General features: G+C 40.0%; 1 protein-coding gene across 3 annotated transcripts in view; it reads right to left on the reverse strand.

The window, feature by feature from the left end:
* IFT140 (intraflagellar transport 140) overlaps positions 1–13,742 on the reverse strand; it is a 74,567-nt gene extending 60,825 nt beyond the window's left edge. The window contains exons 1-7 of one of the 3 annotated variants that reach the window (XM_035339417.1): positions 13,707–13,742; positions 9,864–10,038; positions 9,495–9,716; positions 6,211–6,332; positions 5,347–5,489; positions 2,917–3,092; positions 315–406 (exon numbers count right to left, since the gene is read on the reverse strand). In XM_035339417.1, coding sequence (XP_035195308.1) covers positions 315–406; positions 2,917–3,092; positions 5,347–5,489; positions 6,211–6,332; positions 9,495–9,716; positions 9,864–10,010 — 902 coding nt within the window. In that variant the 5' untranslated portion in view covers positions 10,011–10,038; positions 13,707–13,742. Of the gene's footprint in view, positions 1–314; positions 407–2,916; positions 3,093–5,346; positions 5,490–6,210; positions 6,333–9,494; positions 9,717–9,863; positions 10,041–12,933; positions 12,955–13,706 lie in introns of those variants that run through there. The other 2 variants (XM_035339415.1, XM_035339416.1) reach the window with 2 other exon arrangements.
* Between the last annotated feature and the right edge of the window lie 6 nt (positions 13,743–13,748).

The following is a 13,748-nucleotide window of genomic DNA, read 5'->3' on the forward strand; positions in this document are numbered from 1 at the left end:
AAAAAAAAAAAAAAAAAAAAAAAAAAGCAGCCCAGGTAGTACTGGCTGATAAAATAAAAATGCCTTGAGAAAGGAAAATATAGACAAGTAGTTTTATTTCTCAAGGAAACAGGTTTTTCAGTTAGTTACGTGTACTTTGTGAAAGAAAATGAGAAATTTTTGATTTTTTTTTTGTTTTGTTTATACACATTACCAGTAAAAAAAAAAAAAAAAAGACAATACCACTTCAGAAAAAACTTTAGTGCACTGCAGACTAACTGTTTAGTTGGCAGTTCTCATGGGCAGCAAAAACAGCGTTAAAACAGGATTCTTACCTGACTACTGTCTCACCTATTGCCGTAACAATAAGGCTATGGTCTATTAAAATGATGTCAGCAGAATGAGCTATCTTCCCACTCAACTTCACCTGTTAACCAAAAATAAATACATGAGATGTAGGATCAACACACTGAAAGACACTAAGCATCTGAATTGCCTAGTACGTCCACAAAGTTAGAATGTAAAACTAGATCTGTCAGATAGTACAGAAAGATCAAGGAGTTCTTCTCACTGATCACCATTAAACATATCAAATATACCATGTGTATAAATTCAGTAAAAGAAGTTTTGTAGATGGGTAAGTAGGTAAGGAGCGGTGTTTCTTTTTGTATTAGACCTCCTCTTAGAACTTGGTAAATGTTCTTTTAAAATGTGAAATACCAGATCTTATAGTCAAAAATAAGTAATGATTAATAAAAAGATTAACATCCAAGTGCTCATTCTTTTCTGATCTTAGATCAACAAGATCAGAAAAAAATGAAGGTTCTCCCTCACCCCCAAAGGCGCTATTCTTCAACAGGATTTTATTTACACGTTGAGCCAAGATGGCTGTATGTCCTGGATAAGGTCAGTTTATTTTTCATTATACAATAATTTTGGGGTGACCACTTTATTATTTGTGATTCTGTGACATGAGGGCTTCTGTTTTAAACCTTCCTAGACTTTTTGCATCTGCAACGAACACTTTTACAATCTAAGAACAAAATTATCTTTCAGATTTGCAGACAAAAACAACATCACTGAGAGGAGAAGGGTGCTGCTCCTTCTAATTTAAAATAGAAGACAACTCTGAGCAAATGATGATGCTCAAACTGAGGATATTAACAACCATCTACCATTACTTACCATCTACCATTAACTACCATCTGCCTGGACTTCTGCACGGCCTTTGACACTGTCCTGTCCCAGGGCACATCCTGGTCTCCAAATTGGAGAGAGATGGATTTGAAGGATGGGCCATTCAGTGGATAAGGAGTTGGCTTGCAGGTCACACCCAGGGAGCGACGGTTAATGGCTCTGTGTCCAGTTGGATGCCAACGACAAGTGGTGTAACTCAGGGGTCCCTTCTGGGACCAGTACTGTTTAATATCTTTATCAGCAACATAGACAGTGCGATCGCGTGCACCCTCAGCAAGTCTGCAGATGACACTAAGTACACTGAGTGGTGCAGCTGATACACCAGAAGGAAGGGATGCCATCAAGGGGAACTGGACAAGCTTGAGAACTGGCCCAGGTGAACCTAATGAGGTTCAACAAGTCCAAGTGCAAGGTGCTGCACCTGGACCAGGGCAATCTCAGACATGAGTGGAGAATGGGAGAACTCACTGAGAGCAGCCCTGCAGAGAAGGACTTAGGGGTTATGGTGGACAAAAAGCTCAACATGAGCCAGCACTGCGTGATTGCAGCCCAGAAGGTGAACTGCGTACTAGGCTGCATCAAAAGAGGAGCATGAGTAGGTCAAGGTGCCCCTCTACTCTGCCCTTGTGAGTATTACGCCCAAGTCTGGAGCCCCCAACACTGCAAGGATGTTGATCCGTTCGAGTGGGTCCAGAAGAGGGCCATGAAGATGTTCAAGGGGCTGGAGCACCTCTCCTATGAGGAAAGGCTGAGAGCTGGGGATGTTCGGCCTGGAGAAGAGAAGGCTCCAGAGAGACCTCACTGCAACCTTTCAGTACCTAAAGGGAACTTATAAAGAAGATGGAGAGTGACTCTTTGCTCAGGCAGATAGCGACAGGACAAGTGGAAATGGTTTTAAACTGAAAGAGAGGCAATTTAGGTTAGATGTTAGGAGGAAATTCTTCACTCAGAGGGCAGTGAGGCACTGAACAGGTTGCCCAGAGCAGCTGTGGATGCCCCATCCCTGGAGGTGTTCAAGACCAGGCTGGATGGGGCCTTGGCCAACATGATCTAGTGGTGGCATCCCTTCCCAGGGGGGTTGGAACTAGATGATCTTTGAGGTCCCTTCCAACCCAAGCCATTCTATAAGTGATCTCCCTGTCCTTATCTCAACCTTTGAGCCCTTTTCATCATATTTTTCTCTCCCTTTCCCTTTGAGAAGGGGAAGTGAGAGAGTGTTTGTGGTGGAACTCAGCTGCCCACCCAAGTAAAGCCACCACAGTCCTTTTTGGAACCCAACATGGGGCATGAGGAATTTGTGATAAGGATGGTAGTTGAGAGAAATAATGGGCAAATCATGGATTGGATGTTGTTCATGAAAGTAGTTGTCCGCAAAATATTTTAACTAATATTTGATTGTACCAGAATTACAGATAGATTTTAAAAGTATAAACTTTTAATTCTTCTCTAATTCACTAAGACAAGGTAAGTAAGGAGCAAAGAGATTACTATAGGGTCAAAATGGAAGAAAATAAGAAAAACAAACAAACAAAACAAACAAAAAAAAAAGCAAGATGAAAACCATCTTTCCAAGTTCAATAACACAACTCTATTTCACTTTTATATGAGCTTTATATTTGCTCATCAAGGTAATATCTGAAAAACAAAAAAGCTGGTTCATTTGTGACTAAAGGAAGTAATAATCAAAAATACTAAAAAAAGATTTAATATTGCAACTTTAACTTGTAGTCTGACTCTTACCTTCATGAGCTCCTCTGCTTCTCCCTCAAGAGTAATTTTATGCAAGGACAACAGCAGATTTTCTGTTATGACAACTAATACATCTCCTTTCTTCATGAACAGAAGCTTTTGTACCAGACTGTCTGCTGACAATACATGGCTCGTCTTTCCTTTCTCATTCACATAATGCACAGAACCTACAGTATATAAAAACAAGTTACACAGCTGTTAGGTAACAGCACTTGTAGCCACAAAAATCATTTTTGCTATTTTCTGCTTTAATATAATATTCCTCCAGTGCTAAGAGTAAAATAACCACAGTTCTCACCTCCTGGTTTGTCTCAGTTACGATAGCTGACAAGAACAACAAATACAACTTACTCTCTTTTACTCATCTAGAAAGTCCAGATGCAATTCATTTAAATAGCATCACTGAAATATTTTGCAGCTAAAAGTACACTTTCTGCATAGGTATGCAGGTATGCGAAGGCTCACCATTACTAACTTGTGAAAGTACAGCTAAGAATTAGTACAATTTACACTGCAGTTCAGATTGAAGAAGCTCATGGATATGAAGTTCTTCATTGTTTAGAACAGCCCACCTTACACACACACGCATGAAATGCGGCTCTTCTACATGAATTTCACAAGAAATTACGTATGCTAGAGACGTAATAAAAAAGCAAATAAGATTGTGTCTAAGAACGCTAACAACGTAACGTGTATCACCTGGTTAAATTGCAATATTGCATAAATCTTATGTAGGTCTATGCAGTGAGAATCTCTATAATTAGTAGTTTGCAAATTATATTACTGAAATCACCAAGCAAATGGGGTCACCACAATTTAACAGATCCAATGCACGTAACGCAACTTCTTGGCAATTCATGGCATTATTTAAATGTGGCATTTCAAATTGGGGCAAATTAAAAAGCTCTAAGAAATATATATATTAAAAAAAAAGACTGAAATAGAAAACAAATGTGTAAGAGTGATCACTAAGGACCTACACCACATTATTGTACCTAAGAGGTAATATGAGGTTCCTTCAATAAAAAGAATGTTTTAATTTACAAAACTCTTGCAAACACATTATCACCCTCTAATAATAATTAGTAATTATTAGTAATAATTTAGTAATTTAGTAAATTAGTAATAATTTAGAGATCACATTTAAACCCTATGAAAACGTTAACTGATTTTGAAGTGATGACCGATCTCTGCCTAAAATAAGAACTAGGTCCAAAATACTTATGCATTATCATCCTCTGCAGTAAGAAAGCTCAAAAGAAACCACCAGTATCATCTGACAGAAAAATAAAGTTTAAACAGGAGGCCTGAGAAACCAAGAAAATGTGAGGACACTCACTTTCAGGACACTGAGTCTGTCTCTAGAAGATGTGTACCAATACAGGCTCACTTTCAAAGCACCTGGTAACAGCCACAAAGCTATGCAAAGATTTCCACTTTTGACATTTGTCTAACAAGGAGTCCTGTATCCCATTTTTATTTGGATAGTTCTTATCTACTAAAGAGGTTTACACCTCTCAAATCAAATTAAGCTCACTGCTCTGCAAGAAAAATACACAGCTAGACAATGTCACTCCTACAATCATACTGGTGTTGATTATGTCATTTATGACATTTTACTGTCATAAGGAACGTAAACATTGAATCATGCTGTAATTGATCTGTGGGACTAGCATAACTTAAATAGATTTTTGGAGTAGTTAGCACTTGAATGGAGAGGATTCCATACTCAAATCACCTATCAGAAAAATACTCATTACAGCGCCTGTTTCACATTCTGGCTCTTGTCCAAAGAGTTAACAGGTTAGGAAAAGGCATCATGAGAACAACGGGGGTAGGAAGAAAATTAGCTGGTAACAAACTAGCACCCAGAAGAATTAAAGCAGGAGGAAGAGACATGCCAGAGGAAGAAAGAATATTAGGAAGAAACCCAAAAAAAACACCAACAGGTAAAGACATTTTGCCATCCTTATCCAGAAGCATCATACCAAAGCATAGGGAGAAAGTAAAATAAACAAACATTATTTTAAAACATTATTTTAAAAATGTTCTAGTAGCATTTGACTATTTCTAGAGAGAAAAACAAACAAACAAACAAAAAACACATAATAAAGGCATTTCTCATTTTTGTATAAAATGCTGACAGCTTATCATTTTACTTACAGTTTACATGTTACACTTTTCTTACACTCACTCCTTTGGGAACCTGACTAATCCAACACCTATAGTGTTCTTTTTAGAGAGGACTCACTCTGAAGACATTAACAGTTTCAGCATTTTATTAATTTTTTCTTACCAAATATTCTTCAACCTCTATGAATACTCTATCCTGTTGTATATATGAAAACAGGATTATCTTGCATTGAACAGTTTTGAAGCATTAAGTAGACAAATTTTCATCAGTCTGTGTTTTGCTCTTACCATCCATCAGGGTGACAAAGAAGGACAGTCCTTCCTGGAGTCCCATTTTCAGCGGTGCTCCTGTTCCAGCTTTTCTCCAGTTAAACATATCTAAGGCTTTCTCATCACCACTCACAGCTGCTTTTGCCAGCTGTACAACATCCCTGGAAACAACCAGAGATGTTTCGTTTCCAATTCCTTACATAACAGAGTACTTTCCATCCTAAAGAACTTGAATTAATAAGTCATAAGACACATCGCAAAGAGAGAAGATGTTTCATACACTGGTTGGAAATCAACAAGCCCCAGAACACACAAAGTTTTAATAATAGTATTCACTTGTATTGCTGCACCTTTTTTCCTCCCTATAAGTACTATTACTTTTTTACAGAGAGACAAAGACACGGCCCAGACAAAGAAGATTCATTTTTGGGGGGTTATTGCTTTGTGGTGTGTTTTGTTGGTGGTGCGTGCTGTTTATTTTTCTGTTTTATACTAGAACTGATTCTTATTTCTTCATTGGAGAGAAAAGACATACTATTTAAGAGCTCAATTGTTCTTGCCAGTAATTTCATGGACATTTGTTTTCAGTGTGCTTTCTGCTTTTTCACAGTCAGCAACATTGCCACTTAGAACTAAAGAAAGAAGAATCAACAGCAACAAAGAAAAAGGTATTGACAAAATGAAGATTTGTTGCTGCATACAGAACACAAGTAGCCTCCATAGCAACTAGACGGAGAGGAGAACTTGGAACCAGAGGACAATTAGGAGGATAATTTTCTATTTTTATTATTATTTTCTAATTGTCTCTAAGTAGGTTTTTCTTTCTGTGGAACAAGGGAAGGACCTAGTCTACCAGTGCTCTGACAAAGGCACAACACTTACTCGCCAGGAGGTGGTGGTCGAAAGATGCAGTGAGACAGACGTTTTCCATACTCGTGTTTCAGCATGGGAGGACCTTGCACTCGACCTCTTTGGTCCATTCTCCATAGAACCAAGACACCATGCTGGAAAAAAGACAACAGTTAATTCATTATACCTTGCACATAGATGAGAATCCAGTTTCTTTACTACTCTGCGCACATTAAGTCATCAATTCAGAATATTTTAGTGATGGAGCAATACCTTTCTTTTCATTTAAAGGACACATATAATTACTCCAATTTAAAACTAAGCAACAATGAATGAAAAAGATTTTTAAAATTACAATATTTGCTTATTTACAATCAAGTTATCTAAAAATACTTGTTGATCACATCCATTCCTAGCAAAACAACGTTCCTCTGCAGGTATGCATTTGCAAGTATTTTCTTAGGTAGCTCCCTTCACACTTTTTTCTTGCAAATAGTCTGGTTGCTAAAGGAGTAACTATTGAGCCACAGGACAGTAATGCTTAAGATAAGCAGGGAGCCCTCCCTTTCTTTCCCAGAGTAGGCACCTGAGTACAATGAGAATTCACTGTTTTTTAAATAAAGAAAACTTAGAAGAATCATAGATAATGAAGGAATGAATACTAGTTGGTTAATAAATTCAGTACTAGCCAATACAAGTTAGCTCTGGAAAATAATTGTTCCCTTCCTTTTGGCCTAATTTTAAAAATACCTTGAAGAACAACACTTGTAGCACTTCTCAAGGAAAGTATTACATAGTCTCAATTTTTTTCCTGACACTTACCCTAATTGTCCCTTTCCTTAACTCCATTTGCCCAACATTTACAGGCTTACCTCATTCCAAACAAAACTTCAGTCTTACGGACAAGTCTCAAGATTGTTCCTGTGTATTCTGAGAGGTTATATCCTTAAGCTTTATTTGGCTACCAATTTTACATAAAAATTAGGAATACATGTTCACTTTGCTTTTTCTATTCAAATACTCGTAGTTTCTAAAAACTATGTATAGATAAGAACTAACTAACACACAGTCTCAATTGGTGATTATTCCTGCAAGCAAGAACACAAGCACACACCAAAGCACCAGCACAGTGCAAGCCTTGGAGCCTGGCACGGGTTTTGGAGACAGCAAGCATCTTGCGGTGCTCACTCAGAACGCATGTCAACCTCAAAGCCCACTGACTAAAAAGAACGGAGAAGGCAGACACGCAAAAGGACTTGAGCATGACGTATCAAACAACAATCCCAACAGGTTGACTTATGCCACAGCTTCACAGCTGGAATTTAAAGATTGTTATTTATTTTTGTTATCCTGTAGTACTTAGGCAACCAAACTGCTCTTGGAGGCCCTCTGCAGATTACCTGAAAAACTAACAACTTGCAATACAAAGCTCAACATCATCTTGTTTCATTAAGACAGACAACAATAGAAGCAGTATTATATGTTGCTCTATTTTTCTTTGTTTTTATGTCCTTCTACAAGTGGATTACTAGTAGCAGTAGTACACCGTAAGCACTTTAACTTTACAGTCCTAACTAGAACCCACACAAGATGCAGCTGAGGCCTTCCAAGGTGACATTTCCATCGTTTTTCCCCTCCCAAGATTCAAGAATGAAAGTTCTACCTTCTTTTTGGAATTAAGATAATAACCAATACCACCATACTGCCATCCTTCACACAAAGGATTTTAAAACTATTTAAAGACTATTGGGAAGGATGTAGGAAACCAAGCATACGTACGGTGCACGGACCACACACTGAGTATAACGTACACCAAGCAGAATGACAGCAAGCATGCAACAGGATAAGCTGGCCCACACAATACCGTTTTTAGCAGAAACAATCTTGGCACTAGCCACAGGATGCACAAACAGCTGTGCACCCAGCCTCGTAAGCTTTGGCTCTTCACAAAGCTCAAGCTGGCTGCTAAACAGCTGCAGGTTTTTAAGGACCCTCATTTCATTGGCCAGGGATACCACAGAGAACCTTAAACTGTGTTCAGCTGTGTTTATTGAATTCCATTAGAGGCTGAAAGCTAGTTTTTGCTGTACTGAACTTTACTGAGTTCAAACGTCATGCTGTTCTATCCATTGAGGTTGGTTGTTCCAATGACAGCTATTTAACCTAGGTAAAACCAAAGAGCATTCATGTCAACACATGCAGGTCTTGCTTCGTCATCTTAAGGCACTTGAAACCACTGCTTACTCTAGTTTGATTAGTACTCAGAGTAGCACATAGGATGAGCTTATAAAATTTTTAATTAAACTTTCCTGTAAGAGTGGCTACATCCCTTTTGGGAAGACTTACTGTGATCTTACACCAAAAATCAGTTCGAAAAAGTCTGTTCATAAATGTAGGGTTAATGTAAAGTGCAGTTACATTAATATTATCTCTATATAAAGCCTCAGTTACACTATTCATTATCTTTTGTCTGGGCTACATTGTCTCCTTTCTATTTCAGAGCATAAATGCAATTGTAACTCTTAGTTTTCAATTTCTGCAAATGCAACAGGATTTTACCAATAGTGATTTCAAATTGCATTTTCCTGACTCATAGATAAAAATTCTAAAAAAAAAATAAATCTTTGAGAAGCTCAAGCTTAGCAGAAAGATTATAAAAAAAGCACTTTGCCATTTGCTGATTCAAGAACTGGCAAAACCATGAGTACTTAATCTTGAATATTAGGTATTCCATTGCTTAGTTCTCATTTCACCATACGAAGGGTAACCAAGAAATAAAGACTGACATTTCAAGCATTTCTAAAACATTTTCCATATGATAAGTTCAACTCATTTTTAGGGTATTTTTATAACAAAACAGGCTTCATTAATGCAGAAGATTTGTACAATTCTTCTTGTAGGTGAGTGCACTCACTAAATCCAGATTATGTTGTATCTGGACTTCTTGGATTCCTGACATCTGGTTTTATGCTTGAGTGCCACAAAATTCCTGCATATACTGATACAAATAACTCCATTTGCCTATGTCTCAAATATTCAGTCCAGCAAATAGCCTTAAACTCTAACCTACTACCCAGGACATAGTGAGATTAGAGACACTTATTTAAAGGTGAATTGAAAGATCAGCAAAAAAGTTAAAACACTAAAATTGGGTTTTATTCCCCATCAATTTTAATTTGTATTTGAAGCAATTAAATTTATCCACCTACCCCTGCAACTATTCCTTCCCCTAGTAATCCATTCCATAATCTTTTTCCATCACAGGGCTTGCAACACTGTTCCACATCACATGCACATTTGATACTTCAACTGCTTACCCTATCACCAGACACAAGGTGGGTACCATGTGTACTCCAGGTTAGGACTGTGATTTTGGTGTTATGAGTCGGTGGTACAGCATGGTGCTCCTTGTCTTGTTTGTTAAGTATTGTAACTTCTCCAGTCTCCCAGCCTGCTGCAAGAATCGGCCTGGAAGGGTGCCAGGAAAGTGATGTGACCTGAAAGCTTCTCTCAATATGTGCATCAGACACGTGTTCTCCCTGCAAATGGAAATAAAGTACAGGCTCAGCACAAACATGCAGCTGGGATTCAAGGAGCATAAGTAAACATGCAAATGTTATACAAAAGTGAAGTTTCAAAACAGCAGAATGATATTAAGCCCAAAAGCAAAGTTGCTGATCACTCACCTGTTCCAGATAGATATCCACACATCCCCCAGATGTTGTGCTGATGGAAGCAACTGCCAAGAGCGGATGGATCGAGTGCCACGTTATGTGAGACGGGGAGGCAACTGACTCAGGAGCATCTATTCGATGATCCACGTACACAGCCATCGCACCAGGAGCTGTCACAGACTGCACAAGGAAAAGAGGTGTTTGTAACAGGTAACTCAATGCTAAACGTTGTTAATAAAAGAAGCTACCATATCACCTTAATGTGCTCTGTATAAAACACGGAAAAGGTTAAAAGGTTAAAAAATGCTGAGGAGCACTGGGCCTCGTGGCCCATGGATCCACAGCACACATAGACTCGCGGCTGGTCTCTCAGTGGCTGATACTGCTTTGTTTCAGAGGACTCTGAATTCTGGGTTTACCAAAAAAGTATTTCTAGTACTTCATATCTGAAGATGTCAACGTACAGAGTGATCTCAGGTTGTGAAGTCTCATATCTGAGCTTTTTTTTCAAAGTTGTAACAGTTGTCACCATTTTAGAGCTTGTACTGCTGAAATTACTGGACAGATTAGTTTAACTCATTCAAGACCCACAAAACCTGTCTGTATCTGAATGAAAATACTAAATAAATGATGATTTTTCAAGGAAAAGAACCTGAAAGCAATGCTCTTTTCAGAGTTCTTTCTCAGAAATGGAGCAAGTCACTAAGCCTTTAAAAGTTTATACAGGGATATTACCTTTGGGATTTGTGCTTTATGATCTCATTGGCTTGGTTTAAATAATAATAATAATAATAAAAAAACGCGAGCAGCTGAGATAACCACCTCTTAAGCACCTCATTTATCAACAAACAATGTCAAAATCTGAAAAAATAAAAAAATCCTGGTAAAGGTTTAAGTGGTTCCCTTTCTGGAGAAGATTTTTCTTATGGACAGCTAAGCCATGAGCTATTAATCTGTAGGAACATGCACGTACAGCAGTTAGATTTGCCTAGGTCACCAGTCAAACACTGATTCAGTAGAGATTCTTGTTTTAGTCTCTGTACTTCAAATATTCCATCAGTGCTTAAAATAAATATTTTGTTTTAAGAGTCACAATCATAGAATGACTTGGGTTGGAAAGGGCCTTAAAGAGCATCCAGTTTCAGCCCCCTGCCATGGGCAGGGATGTCCCCACTAGATCAGGTTGCTCAGGGCCTCATCCAGCCTGGCCATGAACACCTCCAGGGATGGATGGGGCATCCACAGCTGCTCTGGGCAACCTCTTCCAGTGCCTCACCACTCTCTGAGTGGAGAATTTCCTCTTAACATCTGATCTAAATCACCCCTCTTTCAGTTTAAAACCATTCCTCCTTCTCCTTTCATTATCTGACCAAGTAAAAAGTTGCTGTCCAGCTTTTTTATAAGCCCCCTTTAAGTATTGAAAAGCTGCGGTGAGGTCTTCCCAGAGCCTTCTCTTCTCCAGGCTGAACAGCCCCAGCTCTCTCAGCCTTTCTCCATAGGAGAGGTGCTCCAGCCCCTTGATCATCTTTGTGGCCTTCCTCCTCTGGACTCACTCCAACAGCCCCACGTCTTTCTGGAGCCGGGGGCCCCAGACCTGGATGCAGGACCCCAGGTGGGGCCTCACAAGGGCAGAGCAGACAGGGACAATCACTTCCCTTGACCTCCACATTTGTGTAACAGCACATGGACCTGCTCCCCCCCCCAAAATAAAATAAAATAAAATAAAATAAAACAACAACATTCAAATAAATACTGGACTGGTTTTCATCTTTATTTCACATTTTTGATAGTATTATTAAGTCTCCACATCTGTTACGAAATACTGTGCCCATTCTAACGCTTTCATTCCTGCTTTATCTGCTTCATTTTACTTTAACAGAGACAAAGTTGGTCTACATTTAAACAAGCATTATACTGGCTCAAAAATTGAGTTAACTGAGAAATTCACTTCAGATTCAAATAAAAAATTGAGATGCCTAAACAAAAAACATCTGGTAGGAACTAGATTTTATTGCACAAAGTCGTACATCTGTAATTCCTTTAAGGATCACCTTTTTCAGTTTCCTGTTCATTCCATCTGTAATTGCAGATATTTCTTATTCGATATTCAGTCTCCCCCAGAGAGGGAAGAGAACAAGTTTGTCGAGCTTACGGTCCCTTGACAATTCATTAATGTGTGCATCATGCCACATTGTCTGCTTTACTACACACGTGAGTGTCCACTTAATCCAATTAGGATGGCTGTATAGCTAGCTATCCCGTTTGGAATTAAGTGCACACATTTAAGAGAGCAGACTAGCACTCACTAAAAGAAGATCCAGTGATACTGTCTTCACTGACAATCCCTAATATATTTTTTGCCATCTCAATAGCTATGCAAAATGGTGTAGCAGATTGCTATATGTAAATAAATAGCCTATAAGTGGATTACACAGCAGCATAAAGAAGTCACAAAACCAACATTCATTATGCTGCTGTAATCTTGGGAATTCATTATCCCCATGTTTACTGCTGCTTCAGTCTCATGCATTTACACCGACAGTTGCCTCCTCAAAGAAGTCTTCTCAAGGAAGAAACGCAAGGACCACTTTCTACAAATGATTCTGGCACAGCACGTCCTATTTTTTTCAAAGTAAAAAAGGGAAGAATTTCTGACAAAGTTCAGCACTTTGAATATCGGTACAGAACTTGATCAAGCCCAGACAGCTGATCTCTTTCATAGGAGAAGATATAACTGTCCGACACCCTCCAAACTATCCACAGGTGCTTCGTAAAGGTTCGTATTATGTTAACGTCCACATACACAGAAAAGTAAAGAGATTCAAGGTCATTCCCTGCCCCTGTTCTTAACTGGCATCCACAGGCCAGCTCTAGTCCGGACACCGTACACCTGCGCTAACATGGCTCTGTGCTTGGGCTGGCAAGGCCTTCGGCAAGTTGTATTCCAAGGTTTAGTAGCTCACAGGTCATACAACTCCAACACAGCGATGTGGTTTCTGGACTAAAGCAGATCGATAACCGGCTGTCTCGGAGCACGGACAGAGGAGCTGTGTCTGTCTGCACCTACCACCTCTGGCATTCACAAAGATTTCACTAGGTCTCGTTACGGTTGTACAAATAGGGGAAGATTAGCCTTTGGTATGGAGTGATTTTCCTCCAGGAAAAAAAAAAAATAAATCGTTACTTACAAGTCGACATAATATTAAAATAGATTACAGGCCAAATAGCTTTGATTTGTTTGGGTTTTCAGGAATTCGGGTGAGTAGCCTCAGGATTCCTACCGCTACAAACCCCAGCAGCGCGCCAGCACGCGCGTACACACTGCGGAAGACAATCACCTGCAGATATGCACTTCAAACTTCATGCGAATGTCATTACGCTGTTCTGGTTTTGGTGACAATTCCGAAAAAGTTGCTTATCTGCTCTGTACGGACGTGTTGTGAGCACAGAGTAAGGGAGGCTGACAAGGGTTAGGTCTGCGGTTCTTTTGGAGCAGCGTCCAGTCACGGGCTCACCACGGAACCTAACACCACGGGCAGTCACGCAGCTGTCTTTCAGCGCGCTCCACCGCAATATTTCCCTGACAAGACGCAGTTACCTTTGTAACAAGCATCGCTCCTTCAAAGAATCCCTGCCTGCCAGAAACGCGAGCTTTCACTTTAAAACGCTTAAAATCGCTCATTTTACCCTCCGGGGCCCGCCCGAGCCACCACCTCGAAGCCGCCCGCGACCCCCAGCTCGGCCGGGCCCCCGAGGCCGAGGCCGCGCCCCCCGCCCCCCGAAGCAGGCCCCGAACAGGCCGGCCCCGCGCCCCCCCCCTCCCCCCGGGTCTCCGCCGCCCCGCGCGCGCACGCACCCGTCCGGAGCAGGCCGGGCCCGGGCCGAACCGCAGCGCGC

The sequence above is a fragment of the Oxyura jamaicensis genome, chromosome 14 (genome assembly GCF_011077185.1).
Source record: "Oxyura jamaicensis isolate SHBP4307 breed ruddy duck chromosome 14, BPBGC_Ojam_1.0, whole genome shotgun sequence".
Taxonomy (NCBI): domain Eukaryota; kingdom Metazoa; phylum Chordata; class Aves; order Anseriformes; family Anatidae; genus Oxyura; species Oxyura jamaicensis.